A 24,600-nucleotide genomic window follows, 5' to 3' on the forward strand; every position below is an offset into this window, starting at 1 on the left:
CAAAGATTTTGAAAAACAAAATCAAGCAGCAAAATGATTGGGCATACTGTAAAATACAATGATATTCAATGAATATCATTGAATATTTAGTTAAAATACGCTCGCACGTTTTACATTTATCCTTTAAAAATACAAACATTGCTTTTGATTAAAATTCATTAAAACTTGATGGCTTTAAAATGCCTTTAGGGTGACAGATGTTTAAGTTCATTGGAGTTCGTTTTTTCATCTTGCGTGACTTTCTAGCATAGACAGTGAACGGTTCAGTTGTCTACTGCTTTGAGATCAAATGAGCACTTAGCTTTCATGCCTGACTCAGGGCTTCTGGGCTTCCATCTGTCTGGATCAATAACTTTGATCGGTGAACGGGTTCAATATCTGTGCCATCTTTTCCATCCAGTTCACTTTATTTCACCTAGATTGATACGGTCTTGGGCGTTTTATCCATTACCACACATCACAAAGCATTTACTCTGGCTGTTAATGCTGAACAGAAGATTCTCCTCTCTTGTGAAGAATGGAATTTAACACTTGAAGGGAAGAGCAGCATAACCCAACATAATTCTCTGGGGTCGGTCACATCGAGGCCTCTCTGGAGCCACTGAGGTGGTGTTAGATTGACCTCTTGTCTTTATTGTTTGTAATGATGAAGCACTACAGGCTTGTGAAAACACTGTAGCTCGCTTCAGTCGATATTCTGCACTTAAAGCTTTTCACCCCAGCCCAGCCTTTTCCAGGAACAGCCGCTTAAACGAATGCAAACGCTCCAGACAGGCAGAGACTGGAGGGTTTTTTTGAGGAATGGCTCAACATTTTGAAAATTGTTTGCCTATAGTCGGATGAGATGAATAGGACTCATTTACAATCACAATCTGTTCAGTAAATACGAAGCAGCAGCAGATGGCAGTGGGATAGATTATGTCATATGAGCGTCTATCTAATCTGGTGTGGCTGTGATCACATGTAATGAAATACACCGACTGTATCACATCTTGTCTGGTCATGTGTGCATAAAAGAAATGGTTCGATAAATTTGATTCTCCAACAGATGAAATGAGGTTTAAACTGATAGTTTCTTATCAGTGTCACGGTTGGGAGCATTTCAATAAAAACAATGAGATAAAAGAATTAATGTTGACATGTTAATGATGCAATAAGAGAAGGTATCAGCACCACACAGGAATAAAATCTGAGAACAGTCAAAATGTTAAAAAGGAATTTGGAATTAAAATATTCAGAGATTTCACATCACAAGAGAATCAACAGAAATCACTTTTATTTGTCCATACAACAAGCACACACGATACATCCCATAGAAAACAAATGTTTCTTTCCCTTCTGTACAATGAGGTACAGTATATGCTACAGTAACGCACACATCCCTCACACTTAAATATTAACACTATGAATGACACATCTCAATGACCAGCAAGATAATACTTTCCATTAGCTAGCCAAGAAGAGACCGGCTTCATAAAGACACATTCCTGAAATAAAAGACAGGCGGTGACTTGTCATTGCCACAATACTTGGAGCGGATTTACAATGTTGTGAAATGAAACACGTCCTGTCCAGGGGTAAGAATGAAGATCTGCCCACACGAGTTTTGTGAAGATCAATTCCATCTTCATCCTAATTCATCTGACAACGCACTGAACTTCACCGAAATGACGCCAAGACTGCAACGCTGACTCCCTGATTGCTGTAATGACATCTGGGTGTAGATACACAAAATCTCCTTCACTTTGTTGAATTCTAACATGTAATACATCATCTCTGCTCATTATCACAACTGGAATGATCAGAATGGCCTGGAGATCAATACGATTATAGTCATTTCTTAACCTGTAGATGTGCGTATCAGGTGGAAACACAGCGACACCATAAATAAGGTTCTATCTGCACTGAAAACTGATCATACATGTAAAAAAAAAAAATCCTCCATACACAAAAGAGCAATCACTTTGACAACAGCTCACATTCAAAAGCTTTTTAACGCACTTGAGACAAATAAAATGGCAGCTTTATCAATTGACAGATCAAGCAGAACGACTACATAAAATGAAAGTGTAACAACTGCAAATCAGTGGTCACATCTGGGTGATTCCTAATTTCTGTCTTTACAGCTACAGAAAGGCAGCATGGGAAACCCCCCCCCCCCTTGAATTCACACATTTTTTAGGAGATTGAATAAAAAAAAAAGAGGCTAAATCTGTTCAAATCAACAAGTCTAACATTCAACAATGCCCATCATAGAGAATGTGTGCTAATGCAAGCCAACTACAGCACAAAAAAAAACAACAAAAAGAAAACAGACTGATTCACCAAAGCTGATATGTTCACTTTGCAGTATCACAGTAGGGAAGCCTTAAAAGATGCAATAAAAATAACCATTAAAATAAAAAAGTCCAAGTGCATCTACTTTGAAATTCAGTCGACCTTCTTGCTACGCAGTCGGAGTGTATCCAGCAGGTATCTGCAGACTGAGCCAGTGTGCTGGGAGAGAAGTGTCAGGGCCTTCCCGTGGAGGAGGGTCAGCAGGGTCTGGTGGCCCGTCGCCCATACTCTATACCAAGGCCCGTAAAAGGGATCGGACACGGCCGGGCACAGCATGTTGTTCAGGTTGACCTCAGTCACCTGGAGGGAGGGAAGAAACAGAGACTGAAGCTTCACATGATGCTGAGACCAATCAGATTTAAGTGCTCTAACGCAGCTGGATGATGAGGTTTGGCAAATGCCCTGGCTGATGTCATCCATCCAGTTCTGCTCCAAAAATGCTAGAACTCAATCACCTGAATGATGAGTAAATCCTCACGCTGGTCAAATTACTTGTCTAAAAACAGTCAAATCTGGACCTCAACCTTACTTAATAGGCCCACAAAGAACATAATTTGGCCGGTATAACTGTATGGATCCTAATGTTGTGACTTTTGAAGCGGTGAAGGTGAACCGATGGCATCATGGGTAATATCTGCCTGCTGTTACTCCTGTGTTCAGAGCTGGTTATTAATTATTGAGCTATAACAAAAACCAAAAATAGTTGAATGCAGAGGCAATTATGTAATATGATGACAAGTAGATTTATTTATATAGCCTAGCATTAAAAGCGTCCCTTTGAGGGCGACCAAAATGCTGATGTGAACCAGAATGCAAACGGGTTTGACAGCACTGGTCTAAGCAAACTTTTTGACATTATGCAGCAGCTCTGCAGCACGTATAGCCTGTGTGAGGCTGATGACGCTCACCTCAGAGTGTTCTACAGTAATACAGTATGACCACTGTTTCTCTTTGTCAAAACAGCGATCGCTCTCTGTTATTGTGATGGTATAGAAACATTGTCTAGCTACCATGCATTAATTTGAAAAGGAAGCCAACATTTTCCCCATTTTTCATTAATATCCATATATGCATGTATTTATTTCCCTTTACTTTCAGACTTCTCATTAGTATTCTTGAGCCACTACATTCAAAGGACAGCAGGGAGACAAAATAACAGTGTGACTGTCACACAAAACAGGATATTAATTTTGAAGCAGCCTCCTGAAGAGTATGAATCCAGTGGAAGCAAAACACATTAAAGCTGATTGAGTAAAACTTCAACAAAAGAGTGAAATATTCTTAGAACCATCTGGCAATTTTGTGCCTCGTTTTTCCATCAACCAGTAATATGTTGCTAATCTACAAAACACATTTAATGAATTGCAGTTCAAAATGGACAAGAGACCCCAGTGGTTTGATGTACGCTTCTTGATTTAGAAAACCATCTCCTGTTGGAATGGTAAACGGTAGCTGCTGTTATTTGACACACACTGTGGTTTGTATTATGTACGGTTTTTTTTCATAGACGTTAATGGTGGTGTAATTACAGCACACACGTTATGAAATATCTCGTACCACCCAGCAGGGGGCTCTGTCTTACCAGGCCAAGGAACTGCAAGAAGAGGAAGTGATAGAGGAACAGTAAGCCGCTGGAAAGCAGCGCCCACCACATGTCCCCCAGCGGTTCAGGCTTGTACACCCCTGCAGAGAGAACACACCATATCTGAATCAGCTCATGGGGTTAAAAGGAGACGGAACGCATAGATGTTGTCTCCGTGCAAACGCAGTTGTTTACCCGAGACATGTCCATGTAGTCAAACAAAAACCATTCCAGTTCATTTCCTTTTGTTAAGACACTGGTTGAGTCAACGGATTGGACTCTGTGCGACCACATTACGGTTCCTAGCAGGATGTGGTATCAGACTCGCTTTTCCTGTTTGTTTGCTGCTGGTGTTTTCTGGAGAAGTACCAGAGGAAGGCAATAAATGTGCGGAGATTATATCAGGTGGACATGAGCAATGAAGATTTCCTCATGTGGCTCCAGCATCACAAAACTAATGGACACTGAGGCACTGCAGGCACAGGTCTGATTACTCTGTATCACACTAGATCAACGTTATGGTACAAAATGTGGTTCATGCTGACATGGCAACACGGCCCAGAGGTCTTATAAATGCCCTGAACACTGGTGCAGAGTTTCTTGTGCTGTTCATTCTACTTGAAGGTCAAGCTGTATTTTTATGACCCGTCCCCCCAGGAGGAGTGGGATCCCTCACTTATATACTAAATAACCTGTCGAGCATCGGAAGGAAACCTACAGAAAAATGTTCTTGAACTTGATTGCAGATATCTGTTATAACATGAGCAGTAACAGTCAAGACATTAACAGTTAGGTTATCAATGATGAAGGGAAGTCCAAGGAAAAAATACAGTATGTCCTTGTGTTACAATCTTACGTATTTGGCCGTGTCAAGTCATGATGGCTGTCAGTGTGAACAGAGAGGGATCAAACGTACCTCCTTTCCTGAAAAGGTAAAGAGGTACCAGGTACAGCATGGAATGCTGGATATAGTAGATTTCCTTTTCAAATGGGAGCTGTGGAGAGAACAAATGACTTCATTTTAGTTCACACACTAATAATGCGTTTAGCAGCTGTTCTGAAGGCTTCAGTAAAAATGTCAATATTTAGACTCCTGCAGTCTTTGTCTGGACATGTTATTACGCCACAGCTGGCCTTGGATCAGTAGACATGTTTGCCTCTTTCAAAACAGAATGTTAGAGATGTGCACAATATGGATAAGACAATGACAAGGAAAACAATGCACTACTTCAGGCGACTATGCGCTATGGTAAAGCATAGAATTTAATTAAAGTATTTTTCAGCTGTACATACTGTATATGGACACTTTCTTATAGTGCGGAAAATGCTGTACACACAATTTAAGGCGCACTGGATTATAAGGTGCACCTTTTAAAACCGTTTTCACCAGAACAGGGCACACACATTATAAGACGCATAGAATAGAAACTGCTGTAGTGGCTGTGGTTGCGTTATGCATCCACTAGATTGAGCTGCACTTAAGAAATTGCATTCACGACTCATTTTCTGAAGCCTTTTCTGAAATTTCAAAAGCTAAGTCACTGCTAGCCAAAAAAGCCTGGCATGCTATAATGATTTGCAAATATGGTTGACACCTGAAACAACAGGTAACTGTGTGTGTGTGTGGGGGGGGGGGGAGGGTGCACCTTAGATTTGTGTATTCTGTCTGGGCTGCTGACCAGATAAGCAACAACATGGGGGTTGAGGTTACACATGAGAACTCATCTTCAATGAATGACCTATTTTTAAAACTCTGTTCACATATAAGGCACACTGGATTATAAGGAGCTCTGTCGTTTTGTTTTTTTTAAAAAAAAAAAGGCTTTTAGGTGCGCCTTACAGAGCAGAAAATACTGTAATGTTATCTTGAAGTCTGAAAGGCGAGAAAAACACTAGTGATCGTCCAAGTAATGACTTGACTATGTACATCTTGTAGCGTTAATGCTAGCTTCTTGTCAACAGTGTACACCTGGGAATCCTTTTTCTGACCAGACATCCTATACGAATGAATTTGTCATCTTTTTTGATCTTTTCCGTCTCTTTCTTGTAATTAAAAACATTGTGGCACTACATGCTTGAGTGCATATATATCTGCATGTGAGTGTGTGCATCGGTGTGTATTGTGACCTTTAAGAAATGCTGCCAGGACTCAGAATACCCCACAATATTTGTATTAGTGCCAAGATTTCTATACTGTATGTTAGCTTTTGTAAACACTTTACTGATGTATTACTTGAGTTGATGTGTGTGTGTGTGTGTGTTCAATGTATATCAAACTGCTCTTTGTCTTCTGACAGAACAAGTACTGTAGGTTTTATTAAGAGTAAATGGAATGCAGATTGTTTTTACCTTCTCAAAACTCATTTTAACTTCTTTGTTATGTGAAGACCTCAGGCATTCTTCTAATTTATGACTGAAGTATTATTTTACTCTACTTAGTCATGTGGCATTTGTTACAACAGTGTTTACAAGTGCTTTTGGATTTTAATCTAAGACTGATTGTCTCTCTTCTACTTTCCTCACGAACATTCCTTCTGTTACTGCAGGGCTGAAGGTATATATGGTAAGAATACATTTAAATGAAATTTACATGACAGGCCCTGAATCTACATTTGAGTGTAGTAGGAGGACTTGTTTTTATCTGTACTGAAATGTCAACTATGGTAAGAAGTTTCTACAGAGGAGTCTGGAAAGGTTACAAGTTTTGAAAAGAAAAATGTGTAAGAACCCCCGGAGTTATATCGATCATCTTCTTGGTGTCCTTCTTTTTTCAAAATAAAACAAAAAATAATTTTGAAACATAAACACCCTTGTTTTTTTCCTTTCTCCCAAAAACATCATTTCAAAAAACAAAAATTAATTTGCCGCTTTGCAATTGTCCAACATCATGTATCATACTTGAAATAAATCTTCAAAATAAAACATAATTACAGTTGTCCTTTCATTCTTATGCAGAAGTAAACAAGCTTTTGAGATTTTAAGACATTCCAAAATAATCTGCGGACATCTTTAAGACAGCATTACTTCCGCTTTATAGTACCTACAGCTGAATCTTTATAAGCAAACACCACTGCTGTGGTGCAGAAAATCAATGCATGGACTACGGTCATAATCCCATCTGTCAGAGAGCAAGAACTTGATCAGAGCAGACATTTTAATTTGTAAAGCTTCGCATCAGATCTCCCTGTACTGGTTACGTACCAGTCTAGTGTTGACTACAGGGAACATGAGGGCCAGTAAAGCACCATTCAGCATGTGGACTTGCAGCCTGAAACATAAGGAGAAAAACATAAGCCAGTAATTAAAACATCATTGAAGCGATAAATCCTAAAAGCAATCATTTCAACACTGAATACATCAGTGCTGTATATTCCTTCACGTTAGCAGCAGCTGGCTCCCATCAGTGACTCAGCTCTGTATTGGGTAGAAGTGTTGAATGTACGGAGTCAGACACCAATTCTTTCAGAAACCACTTGAAGGATCCATTATGCAGTCACACCCAGTTGCTGTCAGGATTCAGACAAATCCGTAACCCCAGCCATTCATCCCTGATCAGTGCCCATCTAGCTGCAATCCACTCCTCTGTAGCTTCATCCTCATTAAATGGTCAGTATCCACACAACTTGCTCCAATAGACGGAGTGTCAGCATATCCACCATGAGGCAACATGTTTTTTTCTAAACTATTATCCATTGAGCGATTGTACAGAACGGTCCATGAGCTGAGGTGTCAAAAGCGTGGACCTACATCTATATCCTCAGGCCGTCTGACAGCTCACTTTGTTAAATGAACTATTGTGACAGCCAAGGTCACGGGGAAAACCGTCGTGGTGAAGTAATGTCAGATCAAATGAGGCCAGCCGTCACTTCGAAGGCCTCCGGATACTTAAAAAAAACAAAAAAAAGTCTGCTCCATTCGAATTCAGATTCAATTATTGATCAGTAGAAATCTCTGCCTGGTTTCCCACCTTTCATTTAATATGACAATATTTTTTTGTTCTACATCTGTAAATGGATGCAAATGCATTCATTCTAACTTTTGAGATTCCAGCCAGGTATACTGAAGAGGTATGAATGCACGCTGCTTTGTATGCTCTGCCATTAAACACATGCTCTACACACTAGGTACTATACTGCTAACAACTAGAGGTCTGTATTGTTGTATGTTTTTTACTATGTAATTGTAGGAAAACTCAAAATATCAAAACCATACTATTATAATTACATTAAAATAGACAATGCTTGTTGAATTTCAGTTTAATTGCTCTTGCATAATTCATATTGTATAAAACTTTTATTGATGCTGCTGTTCCTCAAGCTGCATGAATGATAATTTTTAGAAATACCCAATATATTTATTCATACTATGAGGGATAGCTTTAACAGTGGCTCTGATGCACACTACAGCCGCCTACTCAGTTGGTCCCAGAAGGCTGACCGAAGACAATCTTCCCACTGTTTGTTTCTGAGTAAATTCAACTTTAAGTGCCCATTAGAAAAAAAAAAAAAACCATCCTGTTTTTGTGGAGAGGCGGCTATAAACCCCTACAAATTAATTACAATAAAGCATGATGGAACCTCAAATTACTCCGATGAGGCCTACAAGCAGTCACAATATACACTGCAATTGTTTTTAGATAAAAAAAAGGTAACTCTTATTGAAAAATGAAGAAGAAGGAGCGAAGGACACCTTTCCTAGTAAATTAGCACTACATAACTGAAACCAAGTTGACGGGGGAAAAAAAAAGGTGAACATTAAACAGTTTGGTCAGCTGGACATCGATATGATGACAACACACTGTCCTGTATAACAAAACACTAAAAACAGGAAGGAGCCAGAGCTGGAGAAACGTACCTAAACACAACCATGGCTGTTTTACATGGTGGGCACGCCAACAGGAAGATCTGTTGAGAAAAACAGAGATGAGAAATAAAAAATAAATAAATATATATATATATACACACAGTATACATAAAATTACAATCATTGCAACTTCAAAAGCTTCCAGCTCCCGGTGCTTTAAGTTAAAAAACTGAACAAATATGTTTGACTTGATTTAATATTAATATAATAACAGTAGGAGCCTTGGAAAGAGAAGCCCACAGGCAACTGTACAGTGCATCTTACTTCAAATGAAAAAACAAACCACATAGTTAAGAAGGCACCCTGGAGGACAGTGAAACACTTCGTGTAGAATATGGTCCTTCGTGTAGAATATAAGTCCTTATACGGTACTGATGCATACTGATGCCCGATCTGAAGCGGGGCTGTTGATTGAAACCTTCTCCACTCCACTGTTCCCTGAACAGACGGAGGGATGTACAGTAATCAATTTCTGCATTAGGTCCATGGATGTGTATCAGATACGGACTGCTGCTTCCCTACAGCTTAACGTCGACACCACCCTGCTTTAGTCTGGTTTTTTAATTAACTTTATGATAATGACGGCGGTATGAAGACAACCTTTGAACTTGTGACATCAAGTTTTATTTACAGCAGAACCACAAATGGTTTAGATAAGACTGTAAATTCAGAGTCCCAAGTGAGGACTGCTGGTATTTACCATATATTTTATGCATATAAGAACAAAGAAGAAGCTAATCAGTTGCTTACCTCTGTCAAAGAGGTTCATGTTAATGTGGGCTCTGCAGTTAAATGAAAAAAGAGGTAATAATGTGCATATTATCTCATCTGTGCTCAGTGACTGTGCACTTGAGGCCTGGGGGAGACTGTATACAAGAATTGGTTCCAAACACCATCTGACACAAGAAAAAGCTGGTTTGCCTGAAAAGCAAAGGCTGGAAACAATTTTACAAGAAAGCAATTTCTTTGAGATGTTTTGTACATCCACCCACCGGTGAGAAGATATGTCTCAGGAATGGCCAACCACACACTCCAGCTCTTTTTAATAGGAAATATGAGAATACATATTCAAATTTTATTGTATGAGTTACATGCAGAATTCTGAACCTTCAGTTCAATGGATTTTAAAGAATGATTTTTAGTGTGAACTCTTCCAATGTTTGTGAAATAATAATGTTCATATTTATCTCTAACACATGAAATTACACATTAAAGGGGTCCTATTATGAAAAACACATTTTTTTAGGTGTCTACATATACATAGTGGTCCTCTCTAACCTGAAAAAAATCCTATTCCATTTTTTTGAGGACAAAATGTGTCCACAGACACGAATGCAACCACTCTTGGTAAAATTTGTGCTTAAGTGGAAGGACTACAATCTTTATCATAGCAGAATGACAAAGTTCAAGTTTGCCCTAAATTCTAAAAAATAATCAAAGTGAGCCAAACAATTCTGAGACATTTCAGGCCCCTAAAAGACAAATGTCAAATGTAGTTGAAATGTGTTCATTGTATTCGTGGAGATGCAAACGGGCCCAGCCGGAAAGGATATAAACATTTGCTAAAGCTGCCTGGTGTGCCTTCTTAGTATATGCAAATTCATGGGAATGGCATTTCCCTTGGCATACTCTGTGTGTGTGTGTGTGTGTGTGTGTGTGTGTGTGTGTGTGTGTGTGTGTGTGTGTGTGTGTGATTGTGCTACCTGTCACTTCTCCATTAAACTGCACGTCAGTAACAGCAACATGTTACTTAATTTAGAATGACTTTGGCACCTGCTGTTCATGTCTTTTCATTATTCATGATTATCGCTTATCCTACACTGAATGTATTGGACCTTGAAAACAGTTTATTGTACTCATATTTTTAACATTAATATTTACCAATGTTATGTTAAAAAGTAATTGGAGCAATGCTTAAAAGGCATCCTGCTACTGGGGGTAGTTGTGGTAACAAGTTCTCCATTTCTTAAACTTTTCTGTACAAGACTCAGAAATTCACTCTTGTAAATGAGTGAGTCATCCATTTCTTGATTGACTGGTGTGCCGAGTCACGATTTAACCGATCAAACAATCCATGTGTGACCGTTCCAAAAGCTACCTGTGAAAACCGAATGGAGTTACCAGATTCAACAGCCTACTGCTAGACTTCATATTAATGCATTTGTGGGTTGCTGGTGAGTAATACTACATGTACGGCACACAACTGGAATCCTGTGATGTAGGGTATTGATAGATTGGGCAGGCTACAGAAATCAAACTCAGTTGTCATTCTCAGCTACATCAGCTGCTATCAGCCCGCAATTGGCTTAACTACTTCCCCTTCTATTCATCCAACTGGTAAATTTCAGACAGCGGCCATTATTATTGTTGTTGTCAGTATTATTATTTCTGGTTTCTCTGCAAGCCATATAGCAACCCGCTTCCACCTCCGTTCTTCCTTTTCATGCCATGCCTGACTTCATATCTCTTATGTCATTGACGCTTAGCCTTTTGAATTAAGGCTTGATCATTTATGTAGGCACGTAGAAAACAAGGGAGGTCCCAGGACAGAATCATATACCGTAGTTACTGCCAACTGCATTTATTAGCACTGTTGCCTCACTACAAGGGGGTTCTTGAATTAAAGCAGCAACAAAAACTGACTTTAAAATGATACAGGAAATTCAGCATCATGAATCTTAATAAACATGTTAATTATGTTCGGGTCTCTCCATTAATTGAGTCATAGAAGTAATTAACAAACGTTACTGTCATATAGGTTGGCAGTGGTTCTTTTAAACAGATCGGTTAGAGAACACTGCTCTCACCTGGGTGTGTAATTAGCTGTCATTAGGCTAACAGCGCTGATAAGTGTTGAGGAGTGAATGCAAGAGTATTACAGGTGAAACACGGACATCTGTCGTACTTCAAATTTTCATGGAGCTTATTGAAACGAACACAAGAAATGTTTTCTCTAAAAAAGAAAAGGACCTATTTTGTTTGTTTTTTTATATTGGAAAGATTTGTGTGAGGTCCCAAAATATCGTTATAAAATGTTTAAAATACCTTATTGTGGGCCGGTGTTATGATTATAGATGAATGTATTGCTCTGCTCCCCACAAGAATGCTAAATTGTGCACTGACATGGTTACTGTCCGTCACACTTGGCATACTTATGCGAACAGACTCCTGGTCTCTGGAGGTACAGATAACATGAGTCATGGGGAGAGGCCAGACTCCCATAATAATAATGAGCTGAGAGGCAACCGTGACCAAGGCTTACACGAATACTGTCTAGTGTATTCCTGTTAGCTGACATGATATTACGAGAATCTGTATCATGTAAACCATCCTGTCCAACCCGGACTCAATGTAATCTGTATTTCTGGTATGACTGTGTCCATGTCTAAAAGATATGCCAAGATGCACTAGAGATCAAGATTAGAGAACAATCTGTAATTTCTGAAATAACAAAGTCACTGCTTGATATCCTTGAAACTATTCAAACAGGAGTAAAAGAACATTTTAAGCACATTTTAAGTTACATATATACTGAAACATATTGTAAAGGAAAAAGGGGTAACCTTTGTCCTTTGTCCAGATCTGTGATTTCTAGAATATTGCATTTTTACAACATCATAAACTCATTCAAGTACAACAAGACAGCTGGCCATCAAAAGACAAATGCAAAAGAGGACAAGATAACGCAGAGGATGTCACTGGGCAATTGTTTTAACACTGTAGCTGGAATTGGTCACCAGTTCAGTGCTGAACAGGGTAAGTCTCTGTACCTGTCATTGTTTCTGGTAAGTCTTTGAGGATAGTATTCTTGTTTTTCTAGTAGTAATGGCATTTAAATAAATATATAACGACATACTAACAATTCAACTTACAAACAGCTTCTCAGAACCAATTGTGTTCATATGATGAGGACTACCTGTATATCATAATGTGTTATTCAATTATCTTTATAAATGGACTTGAATGTCAGTGATTCAAAATGATACCAACCAGTTCATGGTGGAAAATAAACATGTAATGACGACAAGTTTTCCATTTGTTTCACTTTTTGACACTCAAGGTAAATTTGTTTTCATTTGCTTGCTTACGGATGGATGAATAGATAAGGGTGAAGAACGAACACAAGCATTCAAAAATATTTTAGTAGTCGACCAAATTCATCATGGTGCTCAGGTTTCCACGGCTGCAGTAAATGGTTTGGCCTCGACACGCACGAACAAAGTTATGAGAGTCAAACCAGCCTTGACGCTGTTGAACGAGCATAATAGACACCATTACTTCTGATGCTCGTCTCTCCCTATTAATTCTCAGCTAAAATATAAATCTAACTGGCTGAGACATAATGCTGTCATCCTTTCCTATTAATTTTGGGCGATACATGTGTAATTGGCTTGGTAGAGATCTTAAATATGAATAAAAACTATTTCATAACCTTACAAGTGATGACAGTTGGCTGCAAAATGAGCAGTCATTCAAAAAGATGGACAGAAGTCAAAAATAAAGAATGATAAATACTAGTCTTTTCCCAAAGACTTTTGGGGTTAAATAGGGGCACTTTTGTTAAATCTATAGAAAATAGGAAAAAAAAACAGGAGTGGGTCAAATACTATTTTACAGCATTGTATACAAGTGCTACTGTTTTGTTTGTCTGCTCTGGGTTACTGTAGAAACATTGTGGGGAAAAATGATGGAGTCTGAGGAAGTGGACATGCTCTGTTTGAATTTAAAAAAAGGGTAATTTTAAGGTAAAAAACATTTAAATATAATTTGTTACCTCTCATCAACTTCATTACCTGGTGGACCTTCAACTAAACAAAAACATTTCTGTTTCAAAATAAAAATACAGGTGAGAATGGATAATGAATTTTGTGGTGCAAAATCCTCATTTCTAGTTTCCTCTTCATTAACTCATATTTTATTTTTACATAATTAGACACAAACTGATTCAGGGTGGTGCCTTCAGCATAAACTGAACATTTGTGTGGGCGATCTGTTGTGCTGTGTGTTACTGCTACGGATGATATGAGTGGCTACACTTATGTTGACAAGGTAGCTTGTTATATCGATTGCTAACGTTTGCTGCACACTCAAATTAAAAGAGAGTTACTTCAATTTATAGGCAGGCTGTCAGCCTACGCAACACAAAAAGCACATTTTTAATGTTTAAATTATCCGGCATGCAAAAAAACAGCATTTTAAACTCCTATTCAAAGCTGCTATAGGATTCCATGTGACCTGTTTAAGTAGGAACAAGTTCTTGTTTGCTGTAACCTGGGTCAATATTATCAAGTTTCAATGATATTCATTTTCATAGGACATTTGGTACGACCTACGAGGAAAGAAAGTTCACTTGATAAAAGGGTTGTGTGTCTGACAATAGCTTACCTATAAAATCTCTCCTGTCAAAAAAAGAAGAATATGTAATCTGAACACCATATAGACACTATGGAGACATTCAGTTTGCTTAATTAGTCTATCATGTTGCTTTACTGTGTTGGACACCATTTTGGCAGTAAAGTAAAATTTAAAAAATTGTCAGCTGAATGAACATTGAGATTTTAACAAGCAGCTTGTAGCAATTAGTGGTTAACTCAAAAAAATGAATCACAGAAGGGGAGACAAGGTGAGACCAAGGAGCTCCTTATGCTCCAAACAGAAGATGGGATCAGGAGATTGATGTAGCCGTGTTAATCCAATGTTTACACAGCACGACTCAAAAATATCACACTAAATGCTGATGTGTTATTTTGCCTGTGGAACGAACGTGTGTACCCTATATAAAATACACACACAAAGTTTAAATAGACAAAGGCAGAGCAGAGAGGTCTTGTTTGCCTTACAGCACTATCGAGAAATTCAATCCATTTTCGGGAGTCTAGGCATTCCTTGTTAGCATGTCACTGCTCCCATGTTGCATTCCAACAAAAAAAGGTTTCCCTCTGCATTAATATAATATTGTATATGATCACCCATCAACCTAAACTATGAACCTATGAACTGAAAGATTAATCCATTGAAAGGTATAATTGTGGAATTACAGAGCTAAGCTAATATCAGCATATCCCGTTTTGTTCATCCCTTCAACACCATGTGACATCTGTCTCTGATTTATTTGTTTACAGAGCCTGAGCCACATCCTCTATGCACAAACAAGTCTACGTGGCAGTAAACTGAGCAGCGATCAGTTGGACATCTGGTGATGTTGCTCATGTTCCATCCACTAGGAGGAAAACAGACAACCGTGTTGTCAGATGTGGAGTACCAACTTATCAGTCATTCAAACCTTCACCCCGAGTGGCTTTCACTAACCTTGTAATGAGTGATACCTGATCACCTGATGCTTTTAAAATGTATGCATTCTGCAAGTGCTCCCCCCTTGTAGCAGCTTTGCGTAAAAAAATATTTCAGCAAGGTACCCTGTTGAAATATGTTTCAAAAATACCGACAATTAATAAAAAGGTAGCTTTATAATGCTACTACAGGTAAGTAACCTGCTTCAGCACACCATTACGGTCAGGCAGTTCCATTCTTTTTAGTAACACTTAGGTGAAACGGATGCCTGGAGTGATTACTCAAAGACAGTAATAATGTCAATTGCAACACTTGACTCTTCCCACCACAATAAGCAGGCATCACAGGAAGCTTGCAGCAATGACATGCATTTTTCTGCAATGATGCTGGGCGAACAAGCTAAAAGGATTCAGGGACCGGCCAATATCTGCATTAATTATGAAAGGTTTTATCTATAATGGGAATGAAAATGATTCAAAAGGTGGAAATCCAACATCTCTAATGACTGTGTGGACTCCAATCAGATGATTAATCAATAAGCAGTAAGTCGAAGAGAATTCCTCTGAACTATCACTAAAACTAATCTGTCAAATATTGTATTGTATTGTATTGTACTGAAACTCCATACAGTCCTCATTTAGATATCCTAGTAACATGATGACCACAAACAAGCCCATTTTGCTACATCAAAATAACTTCCTGTTGCACATATTTTTCTCATATCACATATTATCAAGTCCTAGTCTCCAACCCTGAAAAAATAAGCTCCTGGACACAAAACCAGTTTAATGATATGGAATTTCAACACTGTCAACGTAAAATTAATATAAATTGCATAAAACAAGGAAACCTGTATTTCCATTGCACAAAATATAGGATCACACTCGCAATTGTTTGTGAAACAACAACAAAACTTGACTCAGTTACAAAAAATGGGTTTTTTCATTGACTAACAACCTAGCTCATATATGAATTAGTAAACTTACAACTATTCTTATTTCATGTCCTTTATGTTGTTTCACAACAATAATGAAATGACCAGTCCCTAACCTGCCAGCCAATTACAGGCCTAGTGAGCGTAACATTTGTTATTAAATCTAGTTAATACAATATCATCTATATTTTTAATGTGCTCAACAAGGTGCAAATTCCTCAGGAAGTTAATTATTTCTGTTTCAACAGTCCGTCAGATAAAAAACTTCCAAATTCTTTTAGACACCTCTTCCCTTAAAGAAAAAAAATGTATTGCTTACTAATTTAATTTAACTTTTGAAGGCACAGGCATTATGAATACACACAGGGGATTACCTTTACCTTTGTCACCTTACAGCAAGGATACTTTCCTACAATCATTCAATTTTTCAATCACTGGAAGTCATTTATCAGTCTTGCCATCACAAAATTACCATTTTATGACAAATGATGACAACACATCAGTCATACTTGCTTTCCATAGCTCATCATGTTTCTGACAAACACAAAGACAGTTGGCAATGACCTGTCCCCTTGACCCACGGTATGCAATCACGTACCATGAAGGCCACACGACCATGAGATGTAATGCAAATACATACACGAACTCAATGTTCTAATGGCACTGGGTGCCAAAACAAAAACATTACACCGTCCACTTCATTTGCCACGCTTCATCACTCAGTCAGGGTGCAAATATCAATTCAGATCTTGAGGCTTTAAAGCTTTTTCAAACAACTTCCTTGTCCAGTGACGCACAATCATAAAAGTTACAACCAGCTATTGCTTCATACATCCAGGGCTGCTGCCAAAGTAATAGGTCTTAATTCACTGCAAAACTTTTTTCTCTTTCTTTATTGATTTTAGTCTTTTACTGTGGTTATTCTTATTTATTATCATCATGAATTAAAGTGACATAAAACATGCTACACGATCAGATATATCCCTTCCTTGTAACTCTGTCATTACATCCTGATTTTAATTAGACCAAACCCCTGTCTGAGTGGATCTGGAAATGAAAAAGAAAATATTTTGTACCATATGCAAACGCAGCAAAAAACTGTACTCACATGACAAAGACAACTTACCTTCACCTTTGTCTTCTGAGTAACTTTTGAATTTCATATATTTAAAAAATGAAATTTAATTTCAAGTAAATAAACTTTTTGACCATATTATCTACGGATGAGGACAATACGTGGTTGATGTACTATTAAAGTACAGTAGTTACAGCGCAGGTCCACAAACTATTAATGAACTTACACATTCTGAACTTTGACAAACATATATCTTAAAACACATTTTATGAGTGTTTATTTCAAGTAAACAGGAAAAACCCCAAAACAAACCCTGGCCATTCCTTACCTGAACCATAGTCATGATATGACAGGGATTAAGCAGGTATATCACGGTCTTGGTCGCGAATTTGAAGCCGACCTCCACTCCAAAAGTCATGCAAAGTGCAACCAGCAACAGGTTTTTCGCTAAACTGTCCTCCTTTGCTCTTATGCAGTCCTTTCCAAGCACTTTGAGTTCTTTCGAGATGTTGATTTTCTTTAAGGACAAGCCAATCTCCACCAGGGAGATGAGGACGATGATCAGACTTTCACTGATGCGCTGCTGCGGGGTGAGGAAGGCGGCACATTCGGGCCCCCCGTTGCCTTCGAACTTCGGGTCCACCCCGCCGTAAACCCAGTCCAACATGCTGTATATATTATATCGGGACATATTCCTCTTCTCGTATTGGAACAGATACGAACAAGATGGAATAAAAGACGTCACACTGTCTTTTTGGCGAAACATGAACTGCTAGCGTTTCCTGTCGCAGTGTGTCACGGTTGAGGGGTAGGCATATATCCACCACCTGAGGGTATTTAAGCTAGCGTTAGCTAAACCACTTACATGCCCCATCCGTAGACAAATGAGGAACTTCAGCTAGCAGCAGGAATATCGAGACTACGCGCGGCTGCTAGTGGTGGTCCTGGTAAAGCATCCTTCCCTCAGGCTCCTTACACGAAAATTAAGATGGCTAACGTGAACGTTATCATTTATATTTGTATTATATTAGGCATACAATCATCATGACCGGCGCTCGTAATGGATACCGAACCGGAAATGAGTTCAAAGGACGGGTTTGCGTGTGTTAGCATCAGCGTACATACAAGATAGTTAGGGTTAGCTTAGCAACCAAGCCCACTTTTCTGAAGTGCGGTTCATGGGAAATTTTTACCCAAATTTTTTTCTTTCAGGTCGAGTCCAAATGTCTTCACAGGGTACACGACACGCGAAAATACGAACATAATAAGAACATAATACTATTTGTTCATAATTGGGCAAATAACTACTAACAATGAGCAAATGAGGCTCGTTTTCCTTCTTTCCCTGGTAGTCTACATTATTACAACCATGTACTTTACATTGTCATTATTGAAATGAACATTATTGTTCATTATAGTTTGTTTTGTGATTCGCATCAGCATGACTACGTGTAACATGAGTAAATTAATACCAACGCTATTCAAAGATGGTATTTACATTTAGTGAAACCTTATTTGAGACGCGTTCTACCTATTCTGAAAGGTAAAAATAAGGGCTTAAAAACCCACAATTTGAAGGCGGGCCACTGAACGCACGCGGTGCTTCGGGGTGGCGCGTCCGGAAACGACGGAAACTGAGTGAGTTCACTCTGCATTCTAGGAATAATTATATAATAAACTCTACTGTTTTTGATGGCTCTGCATCTAGTTGGAGAAACTCAGTTGATCAGTTAAGTTTTGGATAAAAACGATTTTCAGATGAAATTAAAGTGGCACAGATCAGAAACAGGATGTCTGTAGAATGAGTTTCATCAATTACCTTCATTTTACGCGTTTTGTCAAAGTTTCTTTTTGAGACGTTTCTCTTATTGAACAATCTGCAATGTGTGAATGATTTTTACATTAACTTTTTAAATTACAGTTATAATTAGTTAATGATTTTGTCAAATTGTCAGTCCAAAAGAAGAGTGTTCCTGAGCATCAGGTTCACTTGATCTGCTGCCCTGCATTTACTGTATATTTCATTTGAAGGTCCAACCAATAAAAAAAGTTGCATATTACATTACATCCACCAACATTCACTTGTGCGTACCCAATAGCGCATATCTGTTTATACTATACAGTACATGGAGCAATCTACAGTTAGAATAGATGGGACTGAAGACAGAATTGTCCAGGTCTATGCTGCTGCAGAAGTCACTATATTCCATTGTAATGTATGCACTTGCTGTATTGTTGTAATCCTCTGATAATCCATGTGCTATTGAACTATCATGGGATAAGAGGAGAGTGATGCCGTATAGTTGACCTTGATCTTTGGTGGCCATAGCTTCAATGTCAGTTTGTGTTGTCATTTGAACAAATATTGTTTTGAATTTTTGAAATAAAAGCAGCTGAAAAAAAGAGGTAATAAGTGTCATACTGCTCTGCTGTCTATGAGGTAAAAAATAAAAACAAAGAACAACAGGACTTTGGAGGATCACACGAGTTCCGGAAAATATGTGCTATCACAACAAGAGGCCGCAGCAATACAAAGCCTGTCTGATTTAAACTCTGACAGGCACATTTTCTTTGGAATCTCTTCGTTTGTGTAAAAAGCAACAAACTTTGACTGAAGTGAATTACAAAACATATATTTGGCAATATCAAAGTCCTCGGAGGATTCATTTTTAAGCTGGTTCCATGCTTGTTCATTTGGCTCATGGCAGTCTCATCGTCATATTTGGCAAATATTTTTCACAAATGCTCTAGGGAAGACAGAGTGGGCTGAACACGGATGCAGGGAAATGGCATGGAGGACAGTGATGAGAAAATGTGAGACAAGTGAGAGAGAGAGATCTAATGTCTCTCCCACGATGCCTGGCTGGTCGGCCAGTACTAGGTTTTTGAAATAACCACAAGCTGACATGATTCCATTATTATTAGGGTGTGTACAGCACTTACTGCGGTGTGAGGTCTGTTTGAAAGCACATCCAGCATTTTGAGTGTGAAATATAAATGATGTTGCAATGTTGTAATCGTGTCCAAAACTGATTTGCTGTGCACATTGAGGAAATATTTTTGTCTGTCGTGGAGAAGCTGATCTATAAGACAAGTACTCCGTTTCCAGTCTGCTTTATACACAAGAAGAATTACGTATTCATGAACAGTTTATTTATAGCAAGAAGGTTACGGGTTCGATTCCTTTCTGCCCATAGTTTGATTTTAATTAAATTTTATACACTGTTATAATCCCCGAACGGAAATTAAGAACACACACTCTAGTTTTTGTTAGTCGATCAAATCACACGCATGCATGTTAGTGTGTACAGGCCCCTGTAATTCACACAACCACACACAAGGGGGCCTGTAAGCATGCATGGGGAGGTAGAGTGGCGGGCAGCTCCTTCGTGGTGCGCCCAAAGGAGCAGCTTGTGAGGTGGGACGCCTTGCTCAAGGGTGCCTTGGCAGTGCTCCGGAGGTGAGCTGACACCTCCCACTGTCAGCTCACCTCCGGGTGTTATTTTTTGGGTGGGAGCGGGAATCGAACCACCAATCTCAGATCTTTGGATGACCCACTCTACCGCCCGCTTTACCACTGAGCCACTGCCACCCCCTAGTTTGTATGTTCTCATGTCTGCGTGGGTTCTCCCTGGGTTGTCCGGCTTACTCCCACCTCCAAAAACATGCAACTCACAGGTGAATTGGTCACACACCAAATTGAAAATAGGTGTGAGTGTGTGTGTATGTTTGTTTCTTTCCTGTTGCCCTGCAGTGAGCTGGCCTTTCATCCAGGGTGTATCCCCCCCCTGTCTCCCATAGCCAGCTGGGATAGGCAAGAAAATGCATGATGATGATGATGATGATTTCCTGATAAGAAAAACAAAACCCACAAGCAACAAATCTGGTGATTTAAAAATCAACACAGACATAAATACTGTAATTAACATTTATGGTAGGAATGCAATCACAGCGCCACAAATTTATCCAGCAAATCTCCGTACAAACGCTCATATTCCTATGAAGAAGAAGAAGAAGAAGAAAGTCAACTTTATTTATCCCCAACAGGGAAATTATCTTTACACTCTACATGCATATGTGTCAGAATGCATACAATACACTGTTGTGTACAGGCCCCTGAAACAAACACAAGGCTTGCAATTAGTACAAACAAGCAGTACATGGGGAGGCAGAATGACGGGTCGCGACTTCAGGATGCGCCCCAAATGAGCAGCTTGTAGGGGGGACAGCGCCTTTCTCAAGGGCGCTTCGGCAGTGACCGGGAGGTGAGCTGAGACCTCCCACTGTCAGCTCACTCTCTGAGGATGGCTGGCGGGAGGGGGAATCAAACCGCCGATGTCTCATCATAAGGCGTCCGCTATACGACGGAGCCGCTGCCGCCCCCTAAGACAGAGATCACTAGTTTTATATAATAAATAAACATGATTTAGACTGTGTCCAATAATTATAACCTTGCCTGTGAATGATTTTGATATTACCATGGCCTTCTGTTTCAGAGGCAGATGGACAAGTGACACCACAGAATTAGTGGCATGATTTGATCTGACCAATCATAGGTTTGCTCTGCACTGCACTTCTTATAACTGTAATAGGATATTGAAGTTATGGTTGGTCTAATGGTCAGTCTAAAAGATGTCATACAGGTTAGTCATTCATTCAAGCCTTCGTCTATAGGAGCTTGCCCAGCAGAGTGTCTCATCAGCAAACCTCTTTACCACCACTTGCTGCCTGGGAAAATAAAACGGACCCCACTTTCAGCATTTTTAAAAGGGTAGTACAGCATGTTCTTTTATTCCCAGAAGGGAAAACACTCCATGGCCTCTGTGGGTCTGCTTCAGGAGGTGGAAAGGAAAGGAAGCAGGGCTAAAGATTAACTGGCCTCTCGGCTTTTGAGCCTGAGGGATAAAGAGCAAGTCAGTCTTGTGGCTCCAGATGCTTAACTGGAGAAAAAAAAACCCTTTTAGATAGGAGCAACTTAGTCAAATCAAGACCCTATAGGCCTGCTAAAAAAAAAAAAGGCCAATTAGCTGAAGATTGAGAGGAAAGAACAGCTGAGGAAAGAAAAACAGCAGCTCAGCTTCACTTCTTTATGAGACGAATGTTTGTTCTTATTGGTTGAATGCTGTGTTGTTTATTAGGAAACAGAGAGAACAGAAGATCACCGTCTGTGGAGAATACAGTATTTCTGACAATCCTTTACAAATACAAGCTGACATTTTTCAACATTAGACTCAGTTTTCTCTGGAGAAGAATACAAGTGATTCTTTAAGAATAAGTACCATATTTTCCGCACTATAAGGCGCACCTAAAAGCCTAAAATTTTCTCATAAACCCGTAGTGCGCCTTATAATCCGGTGCGTCTTATATATGGATTAATATTCATATTAATATTGGTTAAAAACGTAATCGCTGAAAAAAAGCCGGCCGTCTGGCCGCCAGTCATGCTGCACTCCGCCACCAGAGGAGCTCCCTCACAAGGCACTCGGGACCACGCCCCCTAACAATGGTAGTCAAGGGGCGTCACCGAAGTCCCGGCTCTGACTGAGCTGCTCTCAGACGGTAGAGCAGACTGTAGGAGCACCGGTGATTACGTAGCAAAACATAAGGAACTTTCAACAATTCTATTAATAAAGTTTGACTGACTGACTGATCTCAGTATTTCCTAACTGTTTGGCATCGGAAATAACCCACTTAAAATTTAATTGGTCTTAAAAATGCCATTGTGCTGTCATCTGGAATCTAGTGACGGTCCATTCTATTAGTCTGTGGAAACACACGGAGAAACTGGCATAAAGGTGAATGAAAGACCCTCAATGCTGAAGTTCCAGCCTTTTCTGAAATTTCAAGAGCAGAGTCACTGCTGGACAAAGGTGCCAACAGGTGTGCTGCAATTGATGTACAAATGTAGTTGATAGCTCTGGGCGGGTGGCAGAGGGGCGCATTTAGGTTTGTGTATTCTGTCTGCAGCGACGTGCAGTGAGATTCACGGTGGTGAGACACCGACGTTAAAGTCAGTTCTAGGAGTAAAACAGCGTCACATTTGCCAGTAAATTAGCAGCCTGACATTAAAAACTAGTTAAATTTTTTTTAGGACACACAGCAACAAATAGCTGCACCTCACCTCCGACTGGACTACCGATCGATCGAAACAATATTTAATTGATAAAGGAAGACGAACGTCGGAACTTAAATATCTGCTTCGATCTTCAGATCAGGAAATAATCCGCTCTGTTCGCACTGACTGCACTTGTAATGAATTTTACCAGTTTTTAATGTCAGGTTTTTTAATATGCGTGTTGACTTCTTTCTAAGATGGCAAAGTGATCAAGTGATCAGGTTTCCTTGATGAGGCTCAGAGTGGCTCATTGACATAACAATAGGGGCCATTCAAAGGTAGTCAGGAAGTCATGAATGCAATCATGACTGCCTGAGCAGCGCGGCTCCATCTAGTGGACGGATTGCGCAACTACAGCCGCTGCAGTTTATCAAATAAATGTTATTTATTTTTATTGTGTGCACCTTATAATCCGGTGCGCCTTATATATTAAATAAATTATAAAACAAATTATTGAGGGTGTGCCTTATAGTGCAGAAAATACTGTACGTATAAATTACACAATAGGAATGTTGTTTGACAAAAACACTTGTCACACAAGGTTGTGTTGTTATTTACTTTATTTTTGCAGTATATTGGTTTGTAATTTTGCAATAATTAGAAGATATTTGAAACACTCATATTTATGTGTCATTCATTTCCATGTACCTTCAGTGATGTAATAATTGGTTTAGTCACTAACTGTAGATTACTTTATTATTAAGCTAAAATAAGATAATAATCCTTTATTGTCCCACAGTGGGGAAATTTAATATCCCCATGAAATACAAGTTGTCTTCAAGGAATGTGATTACAAGTCATATCAGAATCTAAAAAAGTGTTTGGATCCAAAGCTGGTTTTTATTGTGTAAATTCATGTAACTGCAATGGAGTCAGCCCTGTTCAAATATAAAATAAGTTATGTCTGACACAAACACACAGATAGAAATGAATAAAATCCCCATGAACACTATTGGTGCTATCTGGGATATCTTTACTGTGCTGCTCTGCAAACTGTTAGATTAATCATCAAACATTATTCTCTCTGTTAAATTGTAGTTGGGTTTAATTTGGAATCATACTGCAATGCAATTCTCTTTTCATAGCTGTTATTGTCACCAGGGGGCGATGTTACCATTTTCCTCCCTGTGTGGGTTTCAGCATTTATTCTTTGTGAGGCTGTTGGTAGGTTATTTGGTGGAAAAGCAACACTTCACTGTAACTCAGAGCACTTTGTAATTTCAGTCAAATTACAAACCAGTTGTCTGCAGTTTTTAATGTAGTTCATGGGCACTAATATTAAGGAATAAAAACACCAATTTATTGTTGCAGAATAATTGTACCTTTGCAAATCCACAAAGGTTTTAAAGCCAAGTCAACACCATGCAGCTGCGAGACCACATTTAGATCTCTCATTATACATT

The 24,600-nt window shown here is 39.1% G+C and overlaps 1 protein-coding gene across 1 annotated transcript; it reads right to left on the reverse strand.

Moving 5' to 3' along the window:
• Window positions 1-1,259: 1,259 nt before the first annotated feature.
• On the reverse strand, window positions 1,260-18,194 carry LOC137605971 (transmembrane protein 164). The gene is made up of 6 exons (XM_068330960.1): window positions 17,411-18,194; window positions 8,774-8,823; window positions 7,121-7,187; window positions 4,836-4,914; window positions 3,920-4,020; window positions 1,260-2,637 (listed from the first exon to the last, which is right to left on the reverse strand). Exons 1-6 carry the CDS (start codon window positions 17,846-17,848, stop codon window positions 2,431-2,433), a joined length of 942 nt encoding a protein of 313 aa, XP_068187061.1. The 5' UTR covers window positions 17,849-18,194; the 3' UTR covers window positions 1,260-2,430.
• Window positions 18,195-24,600: the final 6,406 nt, after the last annotated feature.

The sequence above is a fragment of the Antennarius striatus genome, chromosome 13 (genome assembly GCF_040054535.1).
Source record: "Antennarius striatus isolate MH-2024 chromosome 13, ASM4005453v1, whole genome shotgun sequence".
Classification (NCBI taxonomy): Eukaryota; Metazoa; Chordata; class Actinopteri; order Lophiiformes; family Antennariidae; genus Antennarius; species Antennarius striatus.